Source organism: Liolophura sinensis, chromosome 8 (assembly GCF_032854445.1).
Source record: "Liolophura sinensis isolate JHLJ2023 chromosome 8, CUHK_Ljap_v2, whole genome shotgun sequence".
NCBI lineage: Eukaryota > Metazoa > Mollusca > Polyplacophora > Chitonida > Chitonidae > Liolophura > Liolophura sinensis.
This window is the reverse complement of record NC_088302.1, coordinates 57,490,836-57,518,442: the sequence shown is the minus strand read 5'-3', so window position 1 is coordinate 57,518,442 and position 27,607 is coordinate 57,490,836. Positions and strand designations below refer to the sequence as shown.

Here is a 27,607-nt window from a genome sequence, read left to right as displayed (position 1 = left end):
TGAACACGATTTTCCACCATTTTTGGACCAGAACGAGGCATTTGGTATCATGTGAAAAAACAGTTTCCACCTGGGTTAAAAAGCTTTTCACCCGGGTGAAAACAGTTTTCATCTAGGTTAAAACCTTCTCACCTAGGTGAAAAGGTTTTCACCCAAGTGGAAACCTAAGCAAGTTACATAAGTGAAGAAAAAAGCAAAATGTCGTATGTGGGCCACCGTAGAAAGGGTCGAAATGCTGAATTTTGCCGATTTCTGAAGTTTAAAATACTACAGGACAATGAAACTATCATATTTGAAGTTTAGGCACATTATGATAACTCTTCCAGAAAAAAATTCTGACCTAAGGGCTATATTTTTCATTATTCACGCTAAAATCTTATTCAAGACCGATTTCACCTGGGTTAAATTCGCTTTGTTTCCACCTCTTGTCACGTAACTGGAGAGTGTGCTGACGATTGGACCATACCAGCTATGACATCACTTCAGACCTACTATTTCTAGCCGAGCGTTTTCAAACGCTTTCAAAGTAGGGGCGGATAACTCTTGACAGTGTTTTGACAACATGTTTTACCGGAAGGAGAAATACTTTGGATCCATTTTACCCCGCCAAAAACACCGGGCACTTTGTTTGCCCAACTGATTCAAGAAATTGTGTCTACATTGGAAGAACTATGGCAGATTCTGGGGCAGAAAGTCCGAATGAAGAACCGATGGAGCAGGGTGTAAGTTTGCTATCTGGTAAAAGAGCTACGTCGGAGAAACTAATCTGTTTCAAACAAAGAGAGTTACAACAACAACAATCTCTGCATAATGAAACGTGCCCCCAAATTCGTCCAGAACGCTCGTGCAGTGCGCATTCGGAAAACAAAAGTCACTAGTTTTATAATATTCAGGTTCACCCTATTGTTTATAAAGTGAAGATATGTTACTTATTAGATGTCAAGTGAAATCACAATGTGTCCCTAGTTGTAGTTAGCCTCGCGTAGGGCTCATAGGGCCTCACGTAATCATGGTTGGGTCCGCTTTAGCCTTGTAGGATGAATTGTAAAAATTTGGAAAACAGTTGATTACTAACGTGCCTCAAGCATTCACTCCTTTACAATGCTTAGGGTCCTATGGCACCTGATTGTTAAAATCCCGAGATGTTGATAATCCCAAAGGTAAGTATCCATCCTTGGCCCGGCCAGGCACCTGGATACAAAACTATCCGTTCCTTCAATTATGCTGGGTTTTTGTTGTCCTTGTTGTTGTTCTGCGATCATGCACAGACTGGTTTGAGTCCCATTTACTTTAGATGGTACAAATAGCCCATCAGAGAACCTAACTAGAGCATGTGCCATTGTTTTGACATGCCTGACAGATGAAGCCAGTAAAGGGTCATCCACTTTGTATGCCATTTCATAAAAGGAAAAGTAAGCGGAGAGAGAAATTTCAGTAAATATGGATAGATTTATACCTGATGTATGTATGATCGACATCTCGTGGTTTTTACAGTCAGGTGCCCGAAGACCCTTAGCATTGTAAAGGAGTGGCTGGATGGGAGAGGTACGCTAGTAATCGACTATTTTCCAAATTTTTACAATTTGTCCTCCGCCATGACTACTCGAGACCCAAAGAGCCTTGTCATCCAGGGCTAGGTTGTAATCTAATGCATAATGAATTGTAAGGTAACCATGTAGTTCATTTAAATTAAACGTTGAGTTCTATTTTCAACAGTTTGCATCTGATGATTACCTGCCTCTGAGTTTAATCATTAAAACAGCTCAATGCAAAAGTGGGCAATGATGTTGTTTTCAAAGCTAAATGTTGAGTGAAGTGAAAGTATGAAGTGCCAGATGCTTTTAAAATGACAAGAAATTGATCGTGTGAATGTAAGGTTTTTTTTTTTTTTTTTGGTACCGCCTAAATGTCCACCACATGTGTGCATGTGCGGTGGTGGAAAGATTAGCTGCACCTTTGTGAGGAGGGCTTAGAAAGCGAAATATTATGGAATTACCACATGTGTACACCACAGAATGAGATAAAAATTGTCCAGAAGGCCACTAAGCCGTCGGCGAATGTAATTCACTTGACTTTTGCCAATGACATGCAAGTGTTTTCTCGTATTTTCATTCTGCTGAGAAAGTCAGCGGAATGCTCTGTTCCTAAATACATATTTTACTATTGATAGCTTCCATGTTGAATTGTTGAACAAAGCCGGCCTTATAATGCTTTGGGTATACATGTACTTATCCGATACCCGTAGATCGAAATGCTCATGAAGTGTTTTCACCCGTATCCAATTGGATACCCATAAAATAGTGTTGCCATATTTTTGGGAGGATGTATACTTTACTGAACTGATGACCAGGGTCCTTGTGTTTCCATATAGAGTTGAGATTTCATATTAATTGCTCCTTTTGTGAGATAATCATTGCAAGATGTTTAAGGAAATCTTGTAAACGTCCCAGCTGTCAGCAACTTTTAACTGGAATATATAGATTTCTCCGTGAATCAATTCTTTGCCATGCTATACCTTTAAAACACACGTAAGCACACGAATTGAATTGCTGAGAATTGTGTGGCTCTGGTTTTAGGGCGAAATGTTTACAAACACTGACAAAACTTGGACACAGGCCTATAGGCCTACCTCCAAGGACAAGTAGCTAAAGCTGTAGCTGAGGTTCTACGTGAAGCCCATGCACGTACGTAAATACCTTAGTATATTTCTTGTGAATTAAATTAATTCAGTCATGGAGTGGTATAATCACGGTGACAAATTGAGACCTTACACCATAATATCCGTTGATACATGATCAAAATGGAAGATTTTTGTTTTAAACATATGTAATCAAAGCATCCCCAACAGAGGCCCTTTTATGTTGGAATCCACCATTGTGTTACTCTCATTTCACATGTATCAGAGGCCTCCATAGGAGCCTCTTCTGTTAGCATGGAAAGATAATGTTCGGGAGATCCCAAACAAAAGGTTAGTCGGGTGTGTACCATTTCTCCCCGCCAAAACTCTAGTTTAGGGAGCATGTGGCTGGGAATATATTGGTGCAATTTCCTGAACTGTCACTGAGATCAGCAGGGCCAGATGCTGAGAAAACTGTCCTGGATAGAAACTGTATGTGTTGACTGATACATTGTTGTGAAGTGTTAGTGACACTAGAATGGGCAGATGCATTTCTAAATGTATACAGGAAAGTTTACATACAGACACAAAGCTGATATGTTCCATCGTTTAATCTTTATGCAATATAACATGACTTTGGCTCTCCTTGTCCTCATGTCTCAAAAGCTGGTGATCTGAACTGAGGCTCACTTAGGTCCTTACACTCTTCACAGTTCTAGATAACCATGTACATTGAATGATTTATTGAAGACAGAATAAATATTTAATTCTTCACATGAAGGAAGAATCCCCTGAATCTCACAAAGTTTAATTAAAATTAGGAAATGTAGGAAAATGAAAACAAATTTCTCACTATAGATTTTATTTTACTAGGTCATGAGGTTCGACTTCACTCGGTACCGCCTCTGTACAGGATTTGAAGTTGCTAGCACAAACTTAAATTATGCCGTAGTACTCATCAAAATGTTGAACAAATGTCTATCAAACAAACGATATTTTAATTTTGACCTCATCTGTTGACACCGACAGGAGCAGAAAACAACATCATGGGATGTGGCTGGTGAGAAGTATGCTGTGCAGGGAATAAATTTATTTCACTCCAGTCGTAGAAGTGCTAGCACAAAAAATAACTCTCTGCACATCGATGTGTTATTGGAGGGATGGTCAGTTTGAGTCAAAATAAGTTTGATAGAAATTAGTGGCAAGACAGCAATGGAACAACGAATGGCTGTTCGACCTCTTTCACTATCACCGGCGTTGCCTGATAGCACAGTGTCAAGTAGATCATCGTTCATAACACTACTTATTGCTGTTATATAATTTTGTGTCAAGAATAAATCAGATCCAAACATATGAACATTTGCTTCAAATCAATGAAATACACACATATAAGAGCTCATCAATGATTGGCTGAAAAAAGAGAAGCATTCTGACAACTTTTATATGTAGAGTAAAGCAAGGGTGTTTATGAAGCCTATAGCAAGTATCAGCCTTGCTGACAGGAGGTTCCTACCCAACATTTTCTCAAGCAGCATCAGTTTCTGTTCTGCTCAAATCGGTCAGTTTTAGATCGAAGTCCATATTTGCCTTTTCAATACTTTGCTAACAGACTTTTCTCCATACTGATGGTTAATTGTCATAGATAAAAATTGCCAGCTGTGCAAACTGACGAAATAAAGAGATGGTTAGAGATGGGGAACATGCCTGCCAGTTTTGCCGGGATATGAACTAGAAATGACTGATCAGAATGTAACCAGAGCAGATTGTGATGACTGGTCCAATAAAAGTGAAATCCCCTCGACTGATTGAGAAAATGTCATAGACCACACATCCCATTTCTGGAAATTGTCGAGTTGACATAACTGTTCATCATGTTAGGGTTAGCCTAGCTGGCAGACCCTTTATATTGTAAATATGTCAATACGGTAGTTTCTGTACTTGGTCAATTGTGATCAAACATAGTTCAGTTAAATAAACCAGATTGGCATTTCAGGAGTTTCGCAAGTTCAAGTAGGTTTAGGTGAGATACGGTAGGGGCTCACGCAAACCAGTGCGGCACTGTTTAGCCCACTGGCCAAGCTACATATAATATGTATATTCAATTTAGCAACTACTGTTAAATTATGCCTTTAAACTGTGTTTTGCGAGAGCCATGACCTTGACTCGTCCAAACCTGTGTGGACTAACAAGTATAAGGGGCACACCGTCTCTTTATTCAATGAGGGACGATTTAGTATAGGTAGTAATACCGTTATCAAGCATAATAAAGGTATTAGTACCTATACTGAAACATTGCTGACAGAATAAGTAGAACTAGAAGTTGTGCCCCGTATATTTATGTTGTCCAACTCAACTTTTAAATACCCCTCAAAGAAGCTGTGGGAACTGGCGCGACTCCTGAGATGTTGATTTTGCTCACTAAACATCTGTCTTCATCAAATTTGCATGTCTCAGTGGTTAATCCTTGGACTCTTATTGCGCCACTCTTATTGAGCAGAACACGTCAATTTCTGGCATGCATTATGGCAGTCTTCAATTGCTTCAGTACTGTGTTATACTTATTCTGATGAATGGTCAATCTCTTGAAATACACTGTAGGACCCAGTGCACCCTAAATGACAGTGCATTGCATTGCACAGTGCATTGCACAAAGACGAAATCTGTATTTAGTGCCAGATTGATTATTGCTATAATCTCTGTTTAGTGCCAGATTGATTGTTGTTGTAATCTGTATTGAGTGGTTGATTGATTATTGCTGTAATCTGTATTGAGTGCCAGATTGATTATTGTTGTAATCTGTATTTAGTGCCAGATTGATTATTGCTATAATCTGTATTTAGTGCCAGATTGATTGTTGTTGTAATCTGTATTTAGTGCCAGATTGATTATTGCTGTAATCTGTATTTAGTGCCTGTTTGATCATGGCATATTTCGGTGTAGTCTTATCTCTTTCTGTTTCGTTACAGGGAGGAGAACCTGCAGCTGGGAGCTCAGGATTTACATTGAAAGCTCCACCAAAAGGGAAAGTCGAGAAAAATGACCAAGATTATGAAGAGAAACTGGTAATGCTGTTCTTCGGTTGAATACACTTTTGTAAGAGGTGTAGTTCAAAGGGCAAACTGAGTTAAAGTTTCTGAGGAAAACATGATCCTGATTTTCCTGTATGATGAGAAAATAAGCATGTAACACAGCTTGTTTGTAACACGTAAAGTTGTCTTCAGGCTGCTGACCTTTTGAGGGGTGGCTGGCATCCATTGTACAAGTGACAGATTCTGATTGGCTGACAGCAATCAAAAGTGAAGTAAATTTTAATAACCTTTTTCCCCCATATTGCTTGTCTTAAATGTTATTTTACCAGAATTTCATGAATATTTTCATCACGCTGATTCTACAGTGGAGGGGAGGGGGGATGGAACATCTTTCTCTCCTGTGGGTCTATGTCACCACATTTGTCTTGACTGTGTGATGTAGAAGAGACACTGATTTGTCTTATTGACAGTAGGTCTTGATGTTAGCTCAACCCGGTGTGGTCTGTGCAGTGAGAAGAATGGGACCATGATATAGTTGTTTTCTCACACACCATTCACTGTTTCTTTGATTGCAGTTCCTCCTGTTCTTGATCTCATGATTTATACACTCCTCCGTATACGGAACTGTGTAGCAAGCTTTTCGCTTTGGGTAAAGATGGATGTTGTTCTCTCATTTGAAGGAATCTGATAGGAGCAATAGGTTTGGGTTCTTACTGAAGCAGACAGAACTATTTGCTCACTTCATGGCCACGGGAGGTGCTGGTGTCGGGGGCAAGGGTCCAACAAGTCCCCTGAAGATGAAACCAGGCCGGCCCAAACTGAAGAAAGATGACAAATCCAAGCTTCAGGCAGCAGGAGAGTAAGTAGAGCTGTTTGCTCCATGGCTCGCCATGTGACACACTGGGCCCACTGCCCTGCAGATGACTACTACTGTTTGGATCACCCTTTGGCAGCCTAGTCAACCTAACCCTCAAATGTTTCAAGGTGCAGCAAATCTAGGTCATGTTCATAACTAATCTGTCAACTGAATTAACATCAGCAACTTGTATTTACCTGTATATTTACGTACATATGATGTATTTATAGAGTTGGCCATTTGCATAGTTTGAAACTAACCAAGTCTCGTCTCTTGGCATGCTATTTATGCTTGGTTTGACGTTCTTGTATATCACTGCTTGACCTTGCTGGTGCATGCTGGGTGAGCTGTGGTGGTGGCTAGAGCACCTTGACCAGGCTAGCTCCACCTCCATGAATGCTGTACCTGTCTTAAATGTATGCCCTTCAAGTGAAAAGTCGTCAACGATTTCTACTTTCAGAATGGAACAGTCTAAAAAGGCCTCGGCGGCAGATGAGTAAGACATCCTCCTACTTTGTTGTGAAATGTTTTCTAGGATGTAAGGCCATGTTATATGTAGAGCAATTCTGAATGTTAGCTGCTGATGCTTCCCCGAATGGGTTAGATGGAAGCTGGCGGACAATTCAGGGGTACTGAAGTAATGAATACTGTTAGCTATACAAAACTCCCTTGGGTGAGTGTCTGTATAATGGAGTAAGCTGTCAAAAATCTTAAGCCCCAAAATTGGTTGCTTGCGTTTCTGAACATCATCACTGATATTTACAACTTAATTATGATCTTGAAACTAGCAGTTTTTGTGTAAGTGTCGAGCAACTATTTTGTACTTGCATGTACTTAGAGATTTTGTTGCACTAAGCTGTGTCTTGATAAAACCATTAGTATTTGAAGATGTGTGTAACTCATAGCAGAAATGGATAAGACATACATCATGTATATCTAAGGGGCTTTGCTTGAAGTGGGCTGTGATTGTAAACACGGTGTGTTGTGAGAAATGTTACATATTCTGATGGCACTTTACACTTGCCTACATATGGCTGGCATGATAAGATGTTATTGTCAGTTTGTATGCATACTGGTTTTAGTTATTAGGATATGACAGTTTTTGGAGGATGGCCCTGTGCCCATCTACATACATGTAGGACATTGTGCTAAATGTAATGATAGGAAGTATAACACTAGTTAAATAGGAAGTGGTCTGTTTTATTATATGTTCCCATATACAGTTGCTAATAACATACTTTGATTTATACGTCAGTAGTTTTTCTCTGGCCTAGAGAAACAATGGTCAGCTGATCTGCTTGCAGCATGATGCTAGTCCTTACCTTATCATTAGTGTCTCAGTATGTATAGGGTGTACAAGACCATTGTCTGCTGTTGAAGCCCTGCTTCAGAAACTTTCAAATAAATGAGGTGAAGATGATCCCAATGTGGAACTGACAAATTATATGAGCAACATTAGAGTTTGTGTACAATTCAGCTGTCAGTATTCCAATTACTCTGTGGGGCAGGTTTCTTGTTAATTTTCACCAGAATAAAACCCTACAGGTGATGTAATCATTTGTTGTGATTGGCGTTGAAATCTGACAACAGGATGAAAAATCCAAAGGATAGAAACAAATCTTGGCAGGTAAAAAATCATTGCAGATTATGTACAACATTTGTAGGTGCATCTTTAATTGGATTCTGCAGCAACATTTCTTTGCTGTAGGTAATTGTGGCTGAAGGTGTAATTTGAGAGTACAGGCACTTTCATATTATCATTTTGATTACCTTTGATCAGTATTAATAACTAGTGATTCTTTGATCACCCTTTTTCTGGACAGTGGCAAATGCATTAATCTTCATGTACGTATCTTGATTTGATTACCAGCTCCAGTCGCAAGGGGACCATTTTGATAATCTGGCCTGTCTTGCCAAGTGATCTGTATTTTACTATGCACCTAGTCTCAGCTATTTTGTAGCTATGTTTTTACATATATTTTGCATGCAACTGGATGGAATTTGAGAATTTCATTTTGATATCTTCCTATTCGTTTGCTTGACGGCATATCTGATTTTACTAGAGGCTAACGTCTATGAATCGCACAGAGCATACAAAGTCTGACCTGTTAAGCACAAGTTGATACACATGACTTAGTGAAAATATCTCAATACATGTACTTATAAACAATTTCACTCATTTATTCATGGAGCTTAATATATTTAAGTTACTTGTATATGATGTTTTCAGTGGTGATTCTACATTTATCTCAAAGAGCAAACAAATGCAGGTCTTTAGCTTACCATATTCATTTGTACATCGCTATATATAAGTCTGTGAACTAGTTGTGTTAAAAACGACATGTTTGTTTTAGCCATCGTCATCGGCGAACTGAACAAGAGGAAGACGAAGAGTTACTGTCGGAAAGCCGAAAAGCTGTCAATGTCATCACACGCTTCGACAGTTCGCCCTCATGTAAGTGACTGCAAAATATAACTATTAAAGTCATCAATGTTTTTTGGTATTTTTTGTGTGTTGTCCTGTTGTGTAATAATATTGTAAATGTTTATCAAGAAGCTGAGTAGTTACAGGGTTTATCGTTCCTTAATTAACCCTTGTATGCACTCCCATTGTTTCATTAAACTGCTTCATACATCAGTGATAATAGAAGAATATATGTTTGTGGTACGTATACATAGAGATTATCACAGTTTCAATTTTCCTCTGCTCTCCTCAGACATCAAAAGTGGAGAAATGAGAGACTATCAAGTCCGAGGTTTAAACTGGATGATCTCCCTTTATGAGAATGGCATCAATGGAATCTTGGCTGATGAAATGGTGAGTATGGCTGGGCAGTTATATACTCAGGCCCCGGTAAAATGGTCAGTTGTGGCAATCAATTTGACATTATTGAGTCTTTAATGTCACTTTCTTGGAAAGGCAATGAGAAATATTATTATTATTTATGTTTCAGGGTCTAGGAAAGACACTTCAGACCATATCTTTGCTTGGTTACATGAAACATTATCGCAACATTCCCTCCCCTCACTTGGTTATTGGCCCCAAATCCACTCTCGCCAACTGGGTAAATGAATTCAAGAGATGGTGTCCAACACTTCGAGCAGTTTGTCTCATTGGAGATCAAGTTCAGAGAGTAAGTTCCATCATATATTCATACAGTTTTGATATCTACAAAAGTACTCTCATCATCTGAAATCTATAATTTTCTTAATCATGCCGTCTTAATCATAATCACATGTACCACGGTCTGAGGTGGAAAAGTCTGCCAGCAACATGCGAATGGTTGTGGGTCTCCCCCAGGCTCTTCCCACGTTTCCTCCCAACCTAATGCTGGCCACTGTTGTATAAATGAAACATTCTTGAGTATGACATAAAACACCAAACAAGCAAGTAAATAATCAATTACATTTAAGTGTTTTTCAGTAATTAACTAGTCCTAGAATTGCCCTGTCTGTCATAAGCAACATGTTTTTACACTGTGAGGCCTTTAGGGGCCATGAGGCCTGAAGTGTTGTTATGTTCATCATCTTGCCATGACCAATGAAGTTATGTTCCTTAAGTTTTAGCCTTTTTGTGACATGCCCGCTAATGAAGCAGATTTTTTTACACAGAATAATGCTGTCAGTGTTTGTGTTTGACAGGCTAACTTTATTAGGGACACAATGATGCCGGGAGAGTGGGATGTTTGTATTACCTCATATGAAATGGTCATTCGTGAAAAATCTGTCTTCAAGAAGTTCAATTGGCGGTATCTTGTCATTGATGAAGCTCACAGGATAAAGAATGAGAAATCCAAGGTACGGGCAGGCAGTTTTGCTTCACAAGCATATTTGGCTACAAGTGCTTAATCCACCCAGCAGTTCTATATTGTCTGTGATTGTTAAGAGACATTTCTATGAGATGCCTACTACCCCAATCAGAAAAATAAATTTACCTTTTTATAACAAATATAGTGCAAAGTAATTTTCAGTTGGATAAAAAATATTCTGCATTCTTATGGATATAGAAATATTGTAGAATTACATAGAGGTGGAATTGCGATATTATGTTGTGTTTTCTGCTTCCAGTTGTCAGAAATTGTGCGCGAGTTCAAGTCTGCAAATCGTCTCTTGTTGACTGGTACACCTCTTCAGAATAACCTCCATGAGCTCTGGGCTCTGCTAAACTTCCTCCTGCCAGACGTCTTCAACAACTCTGATGTAAGTGTGTGACGGTGGGCTCCAGAGGCTGTAATTCTGTGTGTGACAGTGGTTTCCACAGGTTGTAACTGTGTGTGTGTGGCGGTGGCCTCTAGAGGCTGTAACTATGTGTGTGTGGCAATGACTCCAGGGGCTGTAATTGTAGGTGTATGATAGTGGCTTCACAGTCTGTAACTCTGTGTGTCACTGTGGAACCCCATACGCTGTAACTGCATGTGTGACGGTGGCGTCAACAGGCTCTAACTCTGTGTGTCACTGTGGTCTCCACAGGCTGTAACCCTGTGTTTGATTGATCTGTCTGTGAAAGGGGCCTCCAGAAGCTGTAATTCTGTGACAGTGGCATCCATAGACTCTAACTCCGTGTGACAGTAGTCTCCACAGGCTGTAGCTGTGTGACAGTAGTCTCCACAGGCTGTAACTGTGTGACAGTAGTCTCCACAGGATGTAACTGTGACAGTGGTCTCCAAAGTCTGTAACTCTGATGTAAGCGTGTGAAAGTGGTCTCCACATGTTGTAACTGTGTGACAGTGGTTTCCACAGACACCAAATACCCACGCCCCCAACTGCCCCCACCCCCCAACAGTCACCCTCCCTCGGCCCCCACCAGTCACACGCCCTCGGCCCCGACAGTCTCTGTGCATGACAGTGTCGTTCACAGACTGTAACCCTCTGTGTGACAAAGGCCCTACTCCAGGCCATCTTGATGTGTGACAGTAGTCTCCACAGGCTGTAACTCTGTGTGTGACAGTGTTCTTCGCAGGCTGGAACTGTGTGTGACAATGGTCTCCACAGACTAACTGTGTGCGACATTTGTCTCTGGTGTAAGTGTGTGAAACTTTGCCTTCACATTTCCTCATTGAAGTGTCTACATTTCTAGTTATTAGAGTAAAACATGGATTCCTGTATTTTGTTGAACTTTGCATTTATGGTGATCAGTATGTTCTATTTATGTTGATTTGTACAGGATTTTGATGCTTGGTTTAATGCCAACAGCTGCCTTGGTGACAATGAGCTTGTGGAGCGTCTTCATTCTGTAAGTAGCTCTAAACTTAGTACCTCAAAAATAATAATGTATTGTACTATAAATATATTTTATCTTACATACAACAGTACCGTAAGTAAATGTAGATGTTTACAGACAATGTCTTTCGTCCTGCGTCTCAATTTGAATGTGGCCTCCTAGGGTCCTGCTTTGTGGTGCAACATTTGCTAGACTTCTCAGTGTCGGCTTTGTGGTGCTACATTTGCTAGACCACTCAGTGGCGGCTTTGTGGTGCAACATTTGCTAGACCACTCAGTGTTGGCTTTGTTGTGCAACATTTGCTAGACCACAAAGTGTCGGCTTTGTGGTGCAACATTTGCTAGACCACTCAGTGTCGGCTTTGTGGTGCAACATTTGCTAGACCACTCAGTGTCTGCTTTGTGGTGCAACATTTGCTAGACTACTAAGTGTCGGCTTTGTGGTGCAACATTTACTAATCCTGTCCTTGTCTGTTACATTGTAATTTTTTTATCTAGGTTCTCAGACCTTTCCTACTCAGAAGAATAAAATCTGATGTGGAGAAAAGACTATTACCAAAGAAAGAAACCAAGATCTTTGTGGGTTTGAGCAAAATGCAGAGGGAATGGTATGTAAACATTTACATTTACAGCCTAGTTTAAGAGTTAAAAGACTTAAATGAGAGTATCATTTTGATTTCAGTTCTATAACATTCCTCTGTGTGTCACGATGCCACCTTTAAGGTTAGGAATCAGAATCTCCGTGTTTTTGTATATACGGCCTGGAAGTATTGATATATTTCATGGTTGTGTGTTTCAGGTACACTAAAATCTTAATGAAGGACATAGATATTGTAAATGGAGCTGGAAAATCAGACAAAATGAGGCTTCTGAACATTTTGATGCAGTTGAGGAAATGTACAAATCATCCGTACCTGTTTGATGGGGCAGAGCCAGGTCTGTTTGTGTGATTCAACCATCCCTGTGATTATAAAACACTTGGCCCGATTTTATAACCATTTTCTTACAATGTTAACCAGAATTTGTTATCTACAGTTGTTATTACTTCAATGTCTTCATTCAAAGGAACATTTGTTTGTTAGCTACAAGAGCTACCAGTAACAGTGACTTTCCACACTGATGTAGTTTAGGAAGTGAATCCATCTGGCTTATATCCTCCCACTTGTCCTCTATGTCCTCCATACACTACAGACTATCCCCTGTCTCCAGGGACTTTCCACACTGATGTAGTTTAGGAAGTGAATCCATCTGGCTTATATCCTCCCACTTGTCCTCTAGGTCCTCCATACACTACAGACTATCCCCCTGTCTCCAGGGAGTTTCCACACTGATGTAGTTTAGGAAGTGAATCCATCTGGCTTATATCCTCCCACTTGTCCTCTGTCCTCCATACACTACAGACTATCCTCTGTCTTCAGGGACTTTCCACACTGATGTAGTTTTAGGAAGTGAATCCATCTGGCTTATATCCTCCCACTTGTCCTCTGTCCTCCATACACTACAGACTATCCTCTGTCTTCAGGGACTTTCCACACTGATGTAGTTTTAGGAAGTGAATCCATCTGGCTTATATCCTCCCACCTGTCCTCTAGGTCCTCCATAAACTACAGACTATCCTCTGTCTTCAGGGAGTTTCCACACCGATGTAGTTTAGGAAGTGAATCCATCTGGCTTATATCCTCCCACTTGTCCTCTAGGTCCTCCATACACTACAGACTATCCTGTGTCTTCAGGGACTTTCCACACTGATGTAGTTTTAGGAAGTGAATCCATCTGGCTTATATCCTCCCATTTGTCCTCTAGGTCCTCCATACACTACAGACTATCCCCTGTCTCTAGGGACTTTCCACACTGATATAGTTTTAGGAAGTGAATCCATCTGGCTTATATCCTCCCACTTGTCCTCTAGGTCCTCCATAAACTACAGACTATCCCTTGTCTCTAGGGACTTTCCACACTGATGTAGTTTAGGAAGTGAATCCATCTGGCTCCCACCTGTCCTCTAGGTCCTCCATACACTACAGACTATCCCCTGTCTCCAGGGAGTTTCCACACTGATGTAGTTTTAGGAAGTGAATCCATCTGGCTTATATCCTCCCCCTTGCTTATATCCTCCCACTTGTCCTCTAGGTCCTCCATACACTACAGACTATCCCATCTCCAGGGACTTTCCACACCGATGTAGTTTAGGAAGTGAATCCATCTGGCTTATATCCTCCCACTTGTCCTCTAGGTTTTCCATACACTACAGACTATCCCCTGTCTCCAGGGAGTTTCCACACTGATGTAGTTTTAGGAAGTGAATCCATCTGGCTTATGTCCTCCCACTTGCTTATATCCTCCCACTTGTCCTCTAGGTCCTCCATACACTACAGACTATCCCATCTCCAGGGACTTTCCACACTGATGTAGTTTAGGAAGTGAATCCATCTGGCTTATATCCTCCCACTTGTCCTCTGTCCTCCGTACACTACAGACTATCCTCTGTCTTCAGGGACTTTCCACACTGATGTAGTTTTAGGAAGTGAATCCATCTGGCTTATATCCTCCCACCTGTCCTCTAGGTCCTCCATAAACTACAGACTATCCTCTGTCTTCAGGGAGTTTCCACACTGATGTAGTTTTAGGAAGTGAATCCATCTGGCTTATATCCTCCCACTTGTCCTCTAGGTCCTCCATACACTACAGACTATCCCCTGTCTCTAGGGACTTTCCACACTGATATAGTTTTAGGAAGTGAATCCATCTGGCTTATATCCTCCCACTTGTCCTCTAGGTTTTCCATACACTACAGACTATCCCCTGTCTCTAGGGACTTTCCACACTGATGTAGTTTAGGAAGTGAATCCATCTGGCTCCCACCTGTCCTCTAGGTCCTCCATACACTACAGACTATCCCCTGTCTCCAGGGACTTTCCACACTGATGTAGTTTTAGGAAGTGAATCCATCTGGCTTATATCCTCCCACTTGTCCTCTAGGTCCTCCATACACTACAGACTATCCCATCTCCAGGGACTTTCCACACTGATGTAGTTTTAGGAACTGAATCCATCTGGCTTATGTCCTCCCACTTGCTTATATCCTCCCACTTGTCCTCTAGGTCCTCCATACACTACAGATTATCATCTGGTAGCCAACAGTGGGAAGATGTGTATTCTAGACAAGCTGTTACCCAAACTCCAGGCTAATGGTAAGTTCTTCTATAAAGTAAGAAATTAATTTTCATGTGTAGACCACTAGTGTCCTACATGTCATTTAACAATAATCAGATAAATACGGTACAGTTTTTGTCTGAAGATTGTTGTGTTAATGTGTGCTGGTTTAGAACTTGTTAGGAGGTTAAACTCATCCTTATGCTGAAGCCTTTTGATCCCAATTCTTATGGGTTACATATAGCTATGACCAAGTATGGTGGAAGGAAACCCACGACCATCCGCAGGCTGCTGACAGACCTTCCCACGTACGGCCGGAGAGGAAGCCAGCATGAGCCGGACTTGATCTCACAGCGACTCCATTGTTGGGAAGCTCCTTCCATCCACAAGTATTAGTCATGTCATTTAATAACTTTGAGGTGGAGGAGGTGGTGTTTAACAATAGTCATTGAATCAAAATGCTGTCTAAAAGCAGCTATCAGGCCCCAGTTATAAGGTCGCATTTTCAGCAAGTCAAAAGGTTCTCAGGAACCTGATAAAGGAAGGTGGTTTGCTGCGGAGACGACCGTTTCCATCACCTATAAACCTGACAAAATCGTTAAACAGCAATCAAACAGAGTATCAAACATATGAATGTACCTGTATGTGTTTTGTTGTCAGACTCACGAGTGTTGATATTCAGTCAGATGACCAGGGTACTGGATATTCTGGAGGATTACTGCTGCTGGAGGAATTACGACTACTGCCGACTCGATGGCTCCACGCCCCACGAAGAGAGGACGGTCAGTAGTAAATCAGCCAGGCCATAACACACAGCATTTTTCCCCTGGGCCCTGAACGGTCTCCTCCCTCCATAATGTTGGCCATTCTCGTATAAGTGAAATAATCTTGAGTACGGCGTGAAACACCGATCAAATAAGTAAATAAATAAAGCAACACTCAGCACTGGGGCGATAATCTCGAGAAGCCATGAAATATCATTCCTGAGATGGCATCCATGGAAGTCAGGCACTGCAGTCCGAAGTTTATCACGTGGTGGAAATTGTCCGTGAAAAACTGATGTGTGTTTTGTATCATGATTGTTAAGCTGACTGCATTTCCATATCTGTGACTTATTGTAAATGGAGACGACTTACCACGGTTTGAAAATTTCTACAATTTTCAGGGATAAGGCTCTGCAAATGCAAAAACTGTTACATTTTATCTATACTATTGCTATGAATGGCTGCGGGAGTAACAGGAACATGAGGATTTTGTCTGCTGTAGGCAAAGTAGTATGTGACAGAGTTGTGAGAACAGAATAATGGATGGTACAGTCATAATGTTAGTAAATCTGCAGGGAACAGAATAATTGATAATACAGTCAAAATGTTAGCATATCTGTAAAGAACAGAATAATTAGTCAGGTTACTAAATCTGTGAGAACAGAATAATGGGTTATACAGTCAGAATAGTTCTTTTGGTGAATCTGAGAACAGAATAGTGGTTGATGCAGTCAGAGTGTCAGTAAATCTGTGAGAACAGAATAATGGGTTATGCAGTCAGAATATCATTATATATATTCATTCAATATATATATTCATATATTATATCATTACCTCATTAACATGGCTGATCTTGATCCACCTTGTTTCTGCAGAAATCCATTAGTGACTTCAATGAACCAGGCAGTAAGAAGTTCATATTTATGTTGAGTACAAGAGCTGGAGGGCTAGGCATCAACCTGGCCACAGCAGATATTGTCATCCTGTATGACTCAGACTGGAACCCCCAGGTTGATCTACAGGCTATGGTGAGTGGTGTAAATGTACTGTAGTGGGTTAGTATCACAATAGTAGGCGTACTGTACTGTGTGGGGTTAGTATCACAACAGTAGGCATACTGTACTGTGTGGGGCTAGTATCACAACAGTAGGCGTACTGTACTGTGTGGGGTTAGTATCAGAGCAGTAGGCGTTCTGTACTCTGTGTGGGGCTGGTATCTCAACGGTAAGGTAATGTACTGTTTGGGGCTAGTATCAGAGCGGTAGGCATACTGTACTGTGTGGGGCTGGTGGGGCCTCCATGGCTCAGTTGGTTAGCTCGCTAGCGCAGCGCAATGACCCAGGAGTCTCTCACCAATGCAGTCGCTGTGAGTTCAAGTCCAGCTCATGCTGGCTTCCTCTGTGGCAGTACGTGGGAAGGTCTGTCAGCAACCTGCAGATGGTCGTGTGTTTCCCCTGGGCTCTGCCTGGTTTTCTCCCACCATAATGCTGGCAATGTTCGTATAAGTGAAATATTCTTGAGTACAGCATAAAACACCAATAAATAAGTGTGGGGCTAGTATCACAACAGTAAGCGTACTGTACTGTGTGGGGCTAGTATCACAACAGTAGGCATACTGTACTGTGTGGGGTTAGTATCAGAGCAGTAAGTGTTCTGAACTCTGTGTGGGGCTGGTATCACAACAGTAAGGTAATGTGCTGTTTGGGGCTAGTATCAGAGCGGTAGGCATACTGTACTGTGTGGGGCTAGTATCACAACAGTAGACGTAATGTACTATGGGGGGCTAGTATCACAACAGTAGGCGTAATGTACTGTATGGGGCTATTATCACAACACTAGGCGTAATGTACTACGTGGGGCTATTATCACAACACTAGGCGTAATGTACTATGTGGGGCTGTTATCACAACACTAGGCGTAATGTACAATGTGGGACTAGTATCACAACAGTAGGCGAAATGTACTATGTGGGGCTAGTATCACGACAGTAGGCGTAATGTACTATGTGGGGCTAGTATCACAACACTAGGCGTAATGTACTGTATGGGGCTATTATCACAACAGTAGGCGTAATGTACTATGTGGGACTAGTATCACAACAGTAGGCGTAATGTACTATGTGGGACTAGTATCACAACAGTAGGCGTAATGTACAATGTGGGACTATTATCACAACAGTAGGCGTAATGTACTATGTGGGACTATTATCACAACAGTAGGCGTAATGTACTATGTGGGACTAATATCACAACAGTAGACGTAATGTACTATGTGGGGCTAGTATCACAACAGTAGGCGTAATGTACTATGTGGGGCTAGTATCACAACAGTAGGCGTAATGTACTATGTGGGGCTAGTATCACAACACTAGGCGTAATGTACTATGTGGGACTAGTATCACAACACTAGGCGTAATGTACAATGTAGGACTAGTATCACAACAGTAGGCGTAATGTACTATGTGGGGCTATTATCACAACAGTAGGCGTAATGTACTATGTGGGGCTATTATCACAACACTAGGCGTAATGTACTGTATGGGGCTATTATCACAACACTAGGCGTAATGTACTACGTGGGGCTATTATCACAAGACTAGGCGTAATGTACTATGTGGGGCTATTATCACAACACTAGGCGTAATGTACAATGTGGGACTAGTATCACAACAGTAGGCGAAATGTACTATGTGGGGCTAGTATCACAACAGTAGGCATAATGTACAATGTGGGACTAGTATCACAACAGTAGACGTAATGTACTATGTGGGACTAGTATCACAACAGTAGGCATAATGTACTATGTGGGGCTAGTATCACAACAGTAGGCGTAATGTACTGTGTGGGGCTAGTATCACAACACTAGGCGTAATGTACTATGTGGGGCTAGTATCACAACAGTAGGCATTATGTACTACATGGGGTTTTTGGCTCGTATTAGACAAACCTGGGGTTGTTTCAGAAGAGTACAGTACTAATAGATTTGAACGGTCTGTGGTGGAGAAAGTGGAAAGTTTTAGTGGACGCTAAAAGCTGTGTGTTCTGGCCACTTGGAAGCAGTATAACTGCTTGCAGTTCTAGTTAGATTAACTCTTCTGTGTAAATGAACGTGTACTGTTCTTTCCATCTGTGAACAGGATCGTGCTCATAGGATTGGTCAGCAGAAGCAGGTGCGAATCTTTAGATTTATAACGGAGAACACGGTGGAGGAGAGAATTGTGGAAAGAGCGGAGACCAAACTGAGGCTGGACAACATTGTCATCCAGCAGGGGCGTCTTCAGGACCAGTCTGCCAATAAGCTGGGCAAGGATGAGGTTTTGAGCATGATCAGGCACGGCGCTAACCATGTGTTTGCCTCCAAGGAAAGCGACATCACAGATGAGGACATCGATCACATCCTGGAAAGGGGAGAGCAAAAGGTTAGCTCTCATCTCATGATGCTTCTCCTTGAAATAGCAGGCAATAAGATTATTATCTTGTGCATAGTAGCTGGCAGTAAGGTTATCCTCTGTGCAATAGGAGGCTTTAAGGTTGTTATCCTCTGTGCAATAGGAGGCTTTAAGGTTGTTATCCTCTGTGCAATAGGAGGCTTTAAGGTTGTTATCCTCTGTCCAATAGGAGGCTAGGGTTGTTATCCTCTGTCCCAAAGGATAATGTAAGGTTGTTGTCCTCAGTGCAGTAGGAGGCTGTAGGGTTGTTATCCTGAGTACAATATATAGTTGTAAGGTTGTTATCCTCTGTGCCATAGGAGTGAGCGAGGTTATCCTCTGTACAGCAGGAGGTTGTAAGGTTGTTATCCTCAGTGAAGTAGGATGCTGTAAGGTTGTTATCCTCTGCAATAGAAGGCTTTAAAGTTGTTATTCTCTGTACATTAGTCGGCTGTAAGGTTGTTATCCTCTGTACAGTAGAGGGCTGTAAGGTTGTTATCCTCTGTGCAATAGGAGGATGTAAGGTTGTTATCCTCCCTACAGTAGAGGGCTGTAAGGTTGTTATCCTCTGCCATAGGAGGCTGTAAGGTTGTTATTCTCTGTGCAGTAGGAAGCTGTAAGGTTGTGATCCTCTGTACAATAGGAGGTTGTAAAGTTGTTATTCTCTTTGCCATAGGAGGCGGTAAGGTTGTTATCATCTGTACAGTAGGAGGCTGTAAGGTTGTTATCCTGTGTACAGTAGAGGGCTATAAGGTTGTTATCCTCTGTACAATAGGAGGTTGTAAAGTTGTTATCCTGTGTGCAATAGGAGGCTGTAAGGTTGTTATCATCTTACAGTAGGAGGCTGTAAGGTGGTTATCCTGTGTACAGTAGAGGGCTGTAAGGTTGTTATCCTCTGTGGAATAGGAGGCTGTAAGTTTGTTATCCTCCGTGGAATAGGATTTTTTTTTTTTTGATTGGTGTTTTACGCCGTACTCAAGAATATTTCACTTATACTACGGCGGCCAGCATTATGGTGGATGGAAACCGGGCACAGCCCCGGGGAAACCCACGACCATCCGCAGGTTGCTGACAGACCTTCTCACGTACGGCCGGAGAGGACGCCAGCATGAGCTGGACTTGAACTCACAGCGACCGCATTGGTGAGAGACTCCTGGGTCATTACGCTGCACCAGCTCTTTAACCGACTGAGCCACAGAGGCCTCCTCTGTGGAATAGGAGGCTGTAAGTTTGTCATCCTCTGTGGAATAGGAGGCTGTAAGGTTGTTATCCTGTGTGCAATAGGAGGATGTAAGGTTGTTATCATCTGTACAGTAGGAGGCTGGAAGGTTGTTATTATCTGTACAGTAGGAGGCTGTAAGGTTGTTATCCTGTGTACAGTAGAGGGCTGTAAGGTTGTTATCCTCTGTACAGTAGAGGGCTGTAAGGTTGTTATCCTGTGTGCAATAGGAGGCTGTAAGGTTGTTATGCTGTGTACAATAGGAGGCTGTAAGGTTGTTACCATCTGTACAGTAGAGGGCTGTAAGGTTGTTATTTTCTGTACAGTAGAGGGCTGTAAGGTTGTTATCCTCTGTACAGTAGGATGCTGTAAGGTTTTTATCCTCTGTACAGTGGGGGGCTGTAAAGTTGTTATCTTCTGTAAAGTTGTTATCTTCTGTAAAGTTGTTATCCTCTATGCCATTGGAGGCTGTAAGGTTGTTATCCTCTGTGGAATAGGAGGCTGTAAGGTTGTTATCCTCTGTGGAATAGGAGGCTGTAAGTTTGTTATCCTGTGTGGAAATAGGAGACTGTAAGGCTGTTATCCTGTGTGCAAAAGGAGGCTGTAAGGTTGTTATCCTGTGTGCAATAGGAGGCTGTAAGGTTGTTATCCCTTGTGCTATAAAAGGTTGTATGTATCATTTCTAATGATACATTTTGTGCTAAAGGGGCATTGAAAACTGCTGTATTTAAGTTATTTCCCTTTTATTTTCAGACTCAGGAAATCAACAAAAAGCTTGAGGCTCTCGGAGAAGACAGTTTACGGAATTTTACCTTAGATAACAATGAAGGATCCAGTGTTTACCAGTTTGAGGGTCAAGATTACCGAGACAAGCACAAGATAGGCACCATCGGGGCGTGGATTGAACCTCCGAAGAGAGAGAGAAAAGCAAACTACGCCGTGGATGCCTATTTCCGAGAGGCCCTCAGAGTCAGTGAACCCAAGGCACCCAAGGTGAGTACCCACAGACCAATCTGTAGTATATGTAGAAATAAAGTTATAACATCAAAGATGAGAGAACTTCTTGTCTTTGCTGAATTGCTCAGTGAATAAGGCTTCTCCCTGGGGAGTAGGCATGGGCTTGTAAGCAGATGGTCAATGTATTTCCTCACGTGGCATTCAGCAGAAGAGACTAGTTCAGGTCATGCTGGTGTCAGTGTATCGTGAATTGGTTGGTGTCCAGTCTGATGACTGCAGCATGGCATTGCAGTAAGGCAGCACTCTTCCTGTCTGCGTTCGGAGCAACTTTGGTAGTTCAAAACACAGAAGTAGTACAATCAAGGCAATGGTGAAATCTGACCGTCCAAGGAAACAAACACATGTTTTCTTACAACCACTGTATCGCTCGGTTTTCTTTTTCCAGGCGCCCAGACCACCCAAACAACCAAATGTTCAAGATTTCCAGTTTTTCCCTCCACGACTATTTGAACTGTTGGATGCTGAAATCTACAATTACAGAAAGGGTATTGGTTATAAGGTAGGTCATGAGCCTGAAGGCGTTGTTTGTCTTTGTAACAGGAGTTGTTTGTCTTTTTAACAGGAGTTGTCTGGCAGAGTTGGGCCAACTGTAAAGGGCAGCAGCAGCTATAAAGCCATCATCTTGACCAGTGAGGTCATCTGTTCAAATCCAGCTCTCGCTGTTAGCTGGCAGAGGTCTGTGGTGAACTGACAAAGGTTCCTGGTTACCTGGCAAAGGTCCCTGGTTACCTGGCAACCTGACAAAGGTCTGTGGTTACCTGGCAGAGGTCCATGGTTATCTGGCAAAGGCCCATGGTTAGCTTGCAAAGGTCCATGGTGACCTGACTCAAGTCCATGATTACCTGGCAACCTGACAAAGGTCTGTGGTTACCTAGCAAAGGTCCATGGTTTCCTGGCAAAGATCTGTGGTTACCTAACAAAAGTCTGTGGTTACCTGGCAAAAGTCCATGGTTACCTGGCAACATGACAAAAGTCCATGGTTACCTGGCTAAGGTCCGTGGTTACCTGGCAGAAGTCTGTGGTTACCTGGCAACCTGATTAAGGTCTGTAGTTACCTGGCAAAGGTCAGTGGTTACCTGGCAAAACTCTGTGGTTACCTGGCAACCTGACAAAGGTCTATGGTTACCTGGCAAAAGTTTGTGGTTACCTAGCAAAGGTCAGTGGTTACCTGACAGAAGTCTGTGGTTACCTGACAAAAAGTCTGAGGTTACCTGGCAAAAATCTTTGGTTACCTGGCAACCTGACAAAGATCTGTGGTTACCTGGCAAAGGTCCATGGTTACCAGGCGAAGGTGCATGGTTACCAGGCAAAAGTCTGTGGTTACCTGGCAACCTGACAAAGGTCCGTGGTTACCTCACAAAAGTCTGTTGTTCAATTCGGCACTCCATTTTCCTCCACCCATTACCCTAACCACTGTTGTAGAAGTGAAAAATTCTTGAGCACAATGCCCAACACCAATCAGTCAATCGAATCTTGAAGATGGAACGTACCGTGGCAGACAGATCCTTCCTTATTAATAGTTACGGCAAATTTACCAGCAGTTTATATGGTTCATATTTCCTTGTAATTTCCTCTCTGTGTTTGGAAATGGTAATATTTATTGAGGTTTTCCACATGCTGATGGTCTCTTCTGTCACTTGTAGGTTCCACGGAACCCTGACTTAGGGTCTGACGCTGAGAGGATCAGGAAGGAGGAGCAGAAACAGATTGACGAGTCAGAACCTCTGACTGAGGAGGAGATTCAGGAGAAAGAGGAGCTACTGAAAGAGGTAGGGTTGTGAAGGATAACTTAGTCATAGGGCAAGTGATGAAAGGGCCCAGGAAGATCATCTGCTTTTTGACAAAGATTATCAAGCCTCTGAATAAAGTTCATCAGTTGCGCGGCCAGTGAATTAGTTCAAAATACTGGTAACAAAAGTTTTGGTACATTCTAGGGATTTACATTTTAGGGATTAGTTGCACATTTAAAACCCTGTGTAAAGCCTGGTTCTCAACACCTGATGCACATTCTGTTGTGACAGCATATTACTTCAGTTACGCTTGTGCAAATTTACGCATGTTTTTTGGAATTGGCCCCAGGCGTGAGAGATTGCTGGGCTGGTGAAGTTGGATCACGTTGATTATGTTCTTGTATTGCTGGTGGAGGCCATCAGTGAGAGACTTCCATCTTAGGGAGTACCAGACTTACGATTAGAAAGATGCTTGCATTGTGTGTTGATGTTTGTTCTCTTTGCCAGGGGTTCACAAATTGGTCAAAAGAGACTTCAACCAGTTCATCAAGGCCAATGAGAAATATGGACGTGACGATTTGGAGAGTATAGCTAGAGAAGTGGAGGGGAAGACACCTGATGAGGTATTTGTGTATGTTAGAAAGGGAGGGAGATTGGGTAGACACCTGATGAGGTATGTGTGTATGTTAGAGAGGGAGGGAGATGGGGTAGACACCTGATGAGGCGTGTGTGTGTAACTGAGCTTTTAAAGGGGTGGCACCTGATGAGGTATGTGTGGTGATTTGTAGAGAGGGAGGGAGATGGGTTAGACAGGGATGAGGTATGTGTGTATGTTAGAGAGGGGAGGGGGATGGGGTAGGCACCTGTGTATGTTCCAGAGCTGTTAGAGATAGGATGGAAGGGAGGGTGTTACACCTGATGAGGTGTGTTAGAACTGTGAGGGAGGGAGGGAGTGTTGGTCCTGGGGGCACTTGATGAGGTATGTGTGTACCTGAGTTGTTAGAAAGGGAGGGAGAGAGCACCTGATTAGGTATGTGTGTACCTAGAGATATTAAAGAGGGTGGGGGGGGGAGACACCTGGTGAAGTATGTGTGTTTCGCAGGTGATGCAGTACTCCAGTGTATTCTGGGACAGGTGTGCTGTTGGTGAGTGTGTTTAGTTGATGATGAGATCTACCATCATCTGTGTGCGTGTTTGGTTTTCCAGGTAATGCAGTACTCCAATGTATTCTGGGACAGGTGTGCTGTTGGTGAGGGTATAGTTGATGATGAGATCTACCATCTGTGTGTGTGTGTGTGTGTTTGGTTTTCCAGGTGATGCAGTACTCCAGTGTATTCTGGGACAGGTGTGCTGTTGGTGAGGGTATAGTTGATGATGAGATCTACCATCTGTGCGTGTTTGGTTTCCCAGGTGATGCAGTACTCCAGTGTATTCTGGGACAGGTGTGCTGTTGGTGAGGGTATAGTTGATGATGAGATCTACCATCTGTGTGTGTGTGTGTTTGGTTTCGCAGGTGATGCAGTACTCCAGTGTATTCTGGGACAGGTTTGTTGTTGGTGAGGGTATAGTTGATGATGAGATCTACCATCTTTGTGTGTATTTGGTTTCCCAGGTGATGCAGTACCCCAGTGTATTCTGGGACAGGTGTGCTGTTGGTGAGGGTGTAGTTGATGATGAGATCTTCCATGTGTGTGTGTGTTTGGTTTCCCAGGTGATGCAGTACTCCATTGTATTCTGGGACGGGTGTGTTGTTGGTGAGGGTATAGTTGATAATGAGATCTACCATCTGTGTGTGTGTTTGGTTTCCCAGGTGATGCAGTACTCCAGTGTATTCTGGGACAGGTGTGTTGTTGGTGAGGGTATAGTTGATGATGAGATCTATCATCTGTGTGTGTGTGTGTTTGGTTTCCCAGGTGATACAGTACTCCATTGTATTCTGGGACAGGTGTGTTGTTGGTGAGGGTATAGTTGATGATGAGATCTACCATGTGTGTGTGTTTGGTTTTCCAGGTAATGCAGTACTCCAGTGTATTCTGGGACAGGTGTGCTGTTGGTGAGGGTATAGTTGATGGTGAGATCTACCATCTGTGTTGTGAGTGTATGTTTGGTTTCCCAGGTGATGCAGTACTCTATTGTATTCTGGGGACAGGTGTGTTATTGGTGAGGGTATAGTTGATGATGAGATCTACCATCTGTGTGTGTGTGTGTGTGTTTGGTTTCCCAGGTGATGCAGTACTCCAGTGTATTCTGGGACAGGTGTGTTGTTGGTGAGGGTAAAGTTGATGATGAGATCTACCATCTGTGTTGTGAGTGTATGTTTGGTTTCCCAGGTGATGCAGTACTCCAGTGTATTCTGGAACAGGTGTGTTGTTGGTGAGGGTATAGTTGATGATGAGACCTACCATCTTTGTGTGTGTTTGGTTTCCCAGGTGATGCAGTACTCTATTGTATTCTGGGACAGGTGTGTTGTTGGTGAGGGTATAGCTGATGATGAGACCTACCGTCTTTGTGTGTGTTTGGTTTCCCAGGTGATGCAGTACTCCAGTGTATTCTGGGACAGGTGCAATGAACTTCAGGACATAGAGAGGATCATGGCTCAGATAGAGAGAGGAGAGGCCAAAATACAGCGAAGGATCAGTATTAAGAAGGCCCTGGATGCCAAGGTTTGTAGCTGTAAATTTAGACAAACAACTCACTGAAGACCTGATCACTTTATCTATGAGTGATTCAATCATTTTTGGCTTTCATGTTGGTATTATGAATGTATTATGAAGAATACCATACTCTGAAAATAACAAGTTCTATGCAAATTACATGTATGAAGAATCTTAACGTTCATGAAATAGTAATGAAGATGCTATTCTGCCCATGTGTACATATACAGATGGCCCGCTACCGCGCCCCATTCCACCAGCTGAGGATACAGTATGGCACAAACAAGGGGAAGAACTACACAGAGGAGGAGGACAGGTTCCTAGTGTGCATGCTGCACAAGCTCGGCTTTGACAAGGAAAACGTGTATGATGAGCTAAGGACAGCTGTACGTCAAGCCCCACAGTTCAGATTTGACTGGTTCATCAAGTCCAGGACTGCTATGGTGAGTAGGGGCTGGGATACAGGGCATGTGGGTGTAGCACAGAATGTCTAACAGTGGCAGAGCTGTACGCCAAGCCCCACAGTTCAGATTTGACTGGTTCATCAAGTCCAGGACTGCTATGGTGAGTAGGGGCTGGGATACAGGGCATGTGGGTGTAGCACAGAATGTCTAACAGTGGCAGAGCTGTACGTCAAGTCCCACAGTTCAGATTTGACTGGTTCATCAAGTCCAGGATTGCTGTGGTGAGTGGGAGCACATGGGCGTGGCGCATGACAGCTATAGTGAGTGGTGGATGGGATACAGCATGGAATATGAGTGATACCTGTTCACAAGTGACAAATTGAGGTGACCACTTCATCATTGTGACATGTCTTATGTTAGATGTACAGGAGTTTGCTTGACAAATCCTATTGATTGGTTGGAATCAAAAGCAAGTGAAATGTTATCATGAAGGACTGTTAAGAATGTTGGTGATAAAGGTATGGGTTGTTACAGGAGCTACAGAGGAGATGTAACACATTGATCACCCTGATAGAGCGGGAGAACCTGGAACTGGAGGAGAAAGAGAAACAAGAGAGAAAGAAGAAGGGTCCCCGTTCAGGCACTCCAAAGGTTAGAGAGGTTTTACAGGATAGGCTGTGTGCAGTTCTTATAGTTCCTTGTCATAAAATGCTGATGCAGATCTCTTGTAATATATCTTGAATGTTACTTGTGCTCTGGTAAATTTCTAATCATAGCTTTATTGTGTCAGCTTGCTGCTAAAAACACATGTAATTATGGATAAATTAAAGCCTGTAGGTTTTTTCTTCCTGTGAGAGTTAAAATATGATGGTGAATACATGAAAACGAAATGTTTCAGGGTCAGAAGAGGAAAGCTGATGGAACGCCAGATGCCAGAGGACGACCAAAGAAGAAGAAGTGAATGGCTGATAGGTGACAGGTTCTGAAATGTCAAATCTTACATCTGATAAAACCCTTAAAATCTCAGATCCAAGAATAACCTGGTTACGCAGTGGAAGTCTGCAAAAGGCTACGCAAATAGATATTGAATGATCTTGGTAAAATTGTACATCATTATACTCATCACACATGGACATCTGTAGATAATCACTGCCCCTTCGTCCCCTTGTGCGTGTATCTGCTATGTAGGTTACTCAATACTGTGGTAGATCATGTGTCTTAATCATCCATATCTTATTTAGGATGTCGTGTTCTCCAGTGCTACCTATGTAGAAGCCATAGGTAACTGGCATGTCCAGCAGTAGCGATGTCTTGCATTTCACAGCATATGTTTGGTCTACTGTCAAAACGCCACCTTCATTGTGACGTTTACTTTGCTTTATGAGCTCTTTAAAAACAATTTTTGTTATGCGATGTTTGTGTTTTAAGTGTAATTCTATTTAAAGAATGTCATAAGTCAGCCTGCAGTTTTGTACATGTGGAAGTTTTAGAAAATAAATGTCTAACTTAATAATTAT

General features: G+C 42.3%; 1 protein-coding gene across 1 annotated transcript; it reads left to right on the top strand.

Annotated features, from left to right (window-relative positions):
* The first annotated feature begins 585 nt into the window (after window positions 1–585).
* On the top strand, window positions 586–27,607 carry LOC135472143 (SWI/SNF-related matrix-associated actin-dependent regulator of chromatin subfamily A member 5-like). Its single transcript, XM_064751504.1, is given in 25 exon segments — window positions 586–722; window positions 5,584–5,679; window positions 6,327–6,505; window positions 6,963–6,998; window positions 8,857–8,957; window positions 9,220–9,320; window positions 9,457–9,636; window positions 10,145–10,300; window positions 10,571–10,702; window positions 11,667–11,735; window positions 12,221–12,330; window positions 12,522–12,658; window positions 14,824–14,913; window positions 15,536–15,657; window positions 16,515–16,667; window positions 18,776–19,057; window positions 21,039–21,278; window positions 21,688–21,801; window positions 22,946–23,071; window positions 23,540–23,552; window positions 23,555–23,655; window positions 25,561–25,695; window positions 25,917–26,129; window positions 26,625–26,741; window positions 26,989–27,607. Coding segments are annotated over 25 exon segments (3,117 nt in total). The 5' UTR covers window positions 586–671; the 3' UTR covers window positions 27,052–27,607.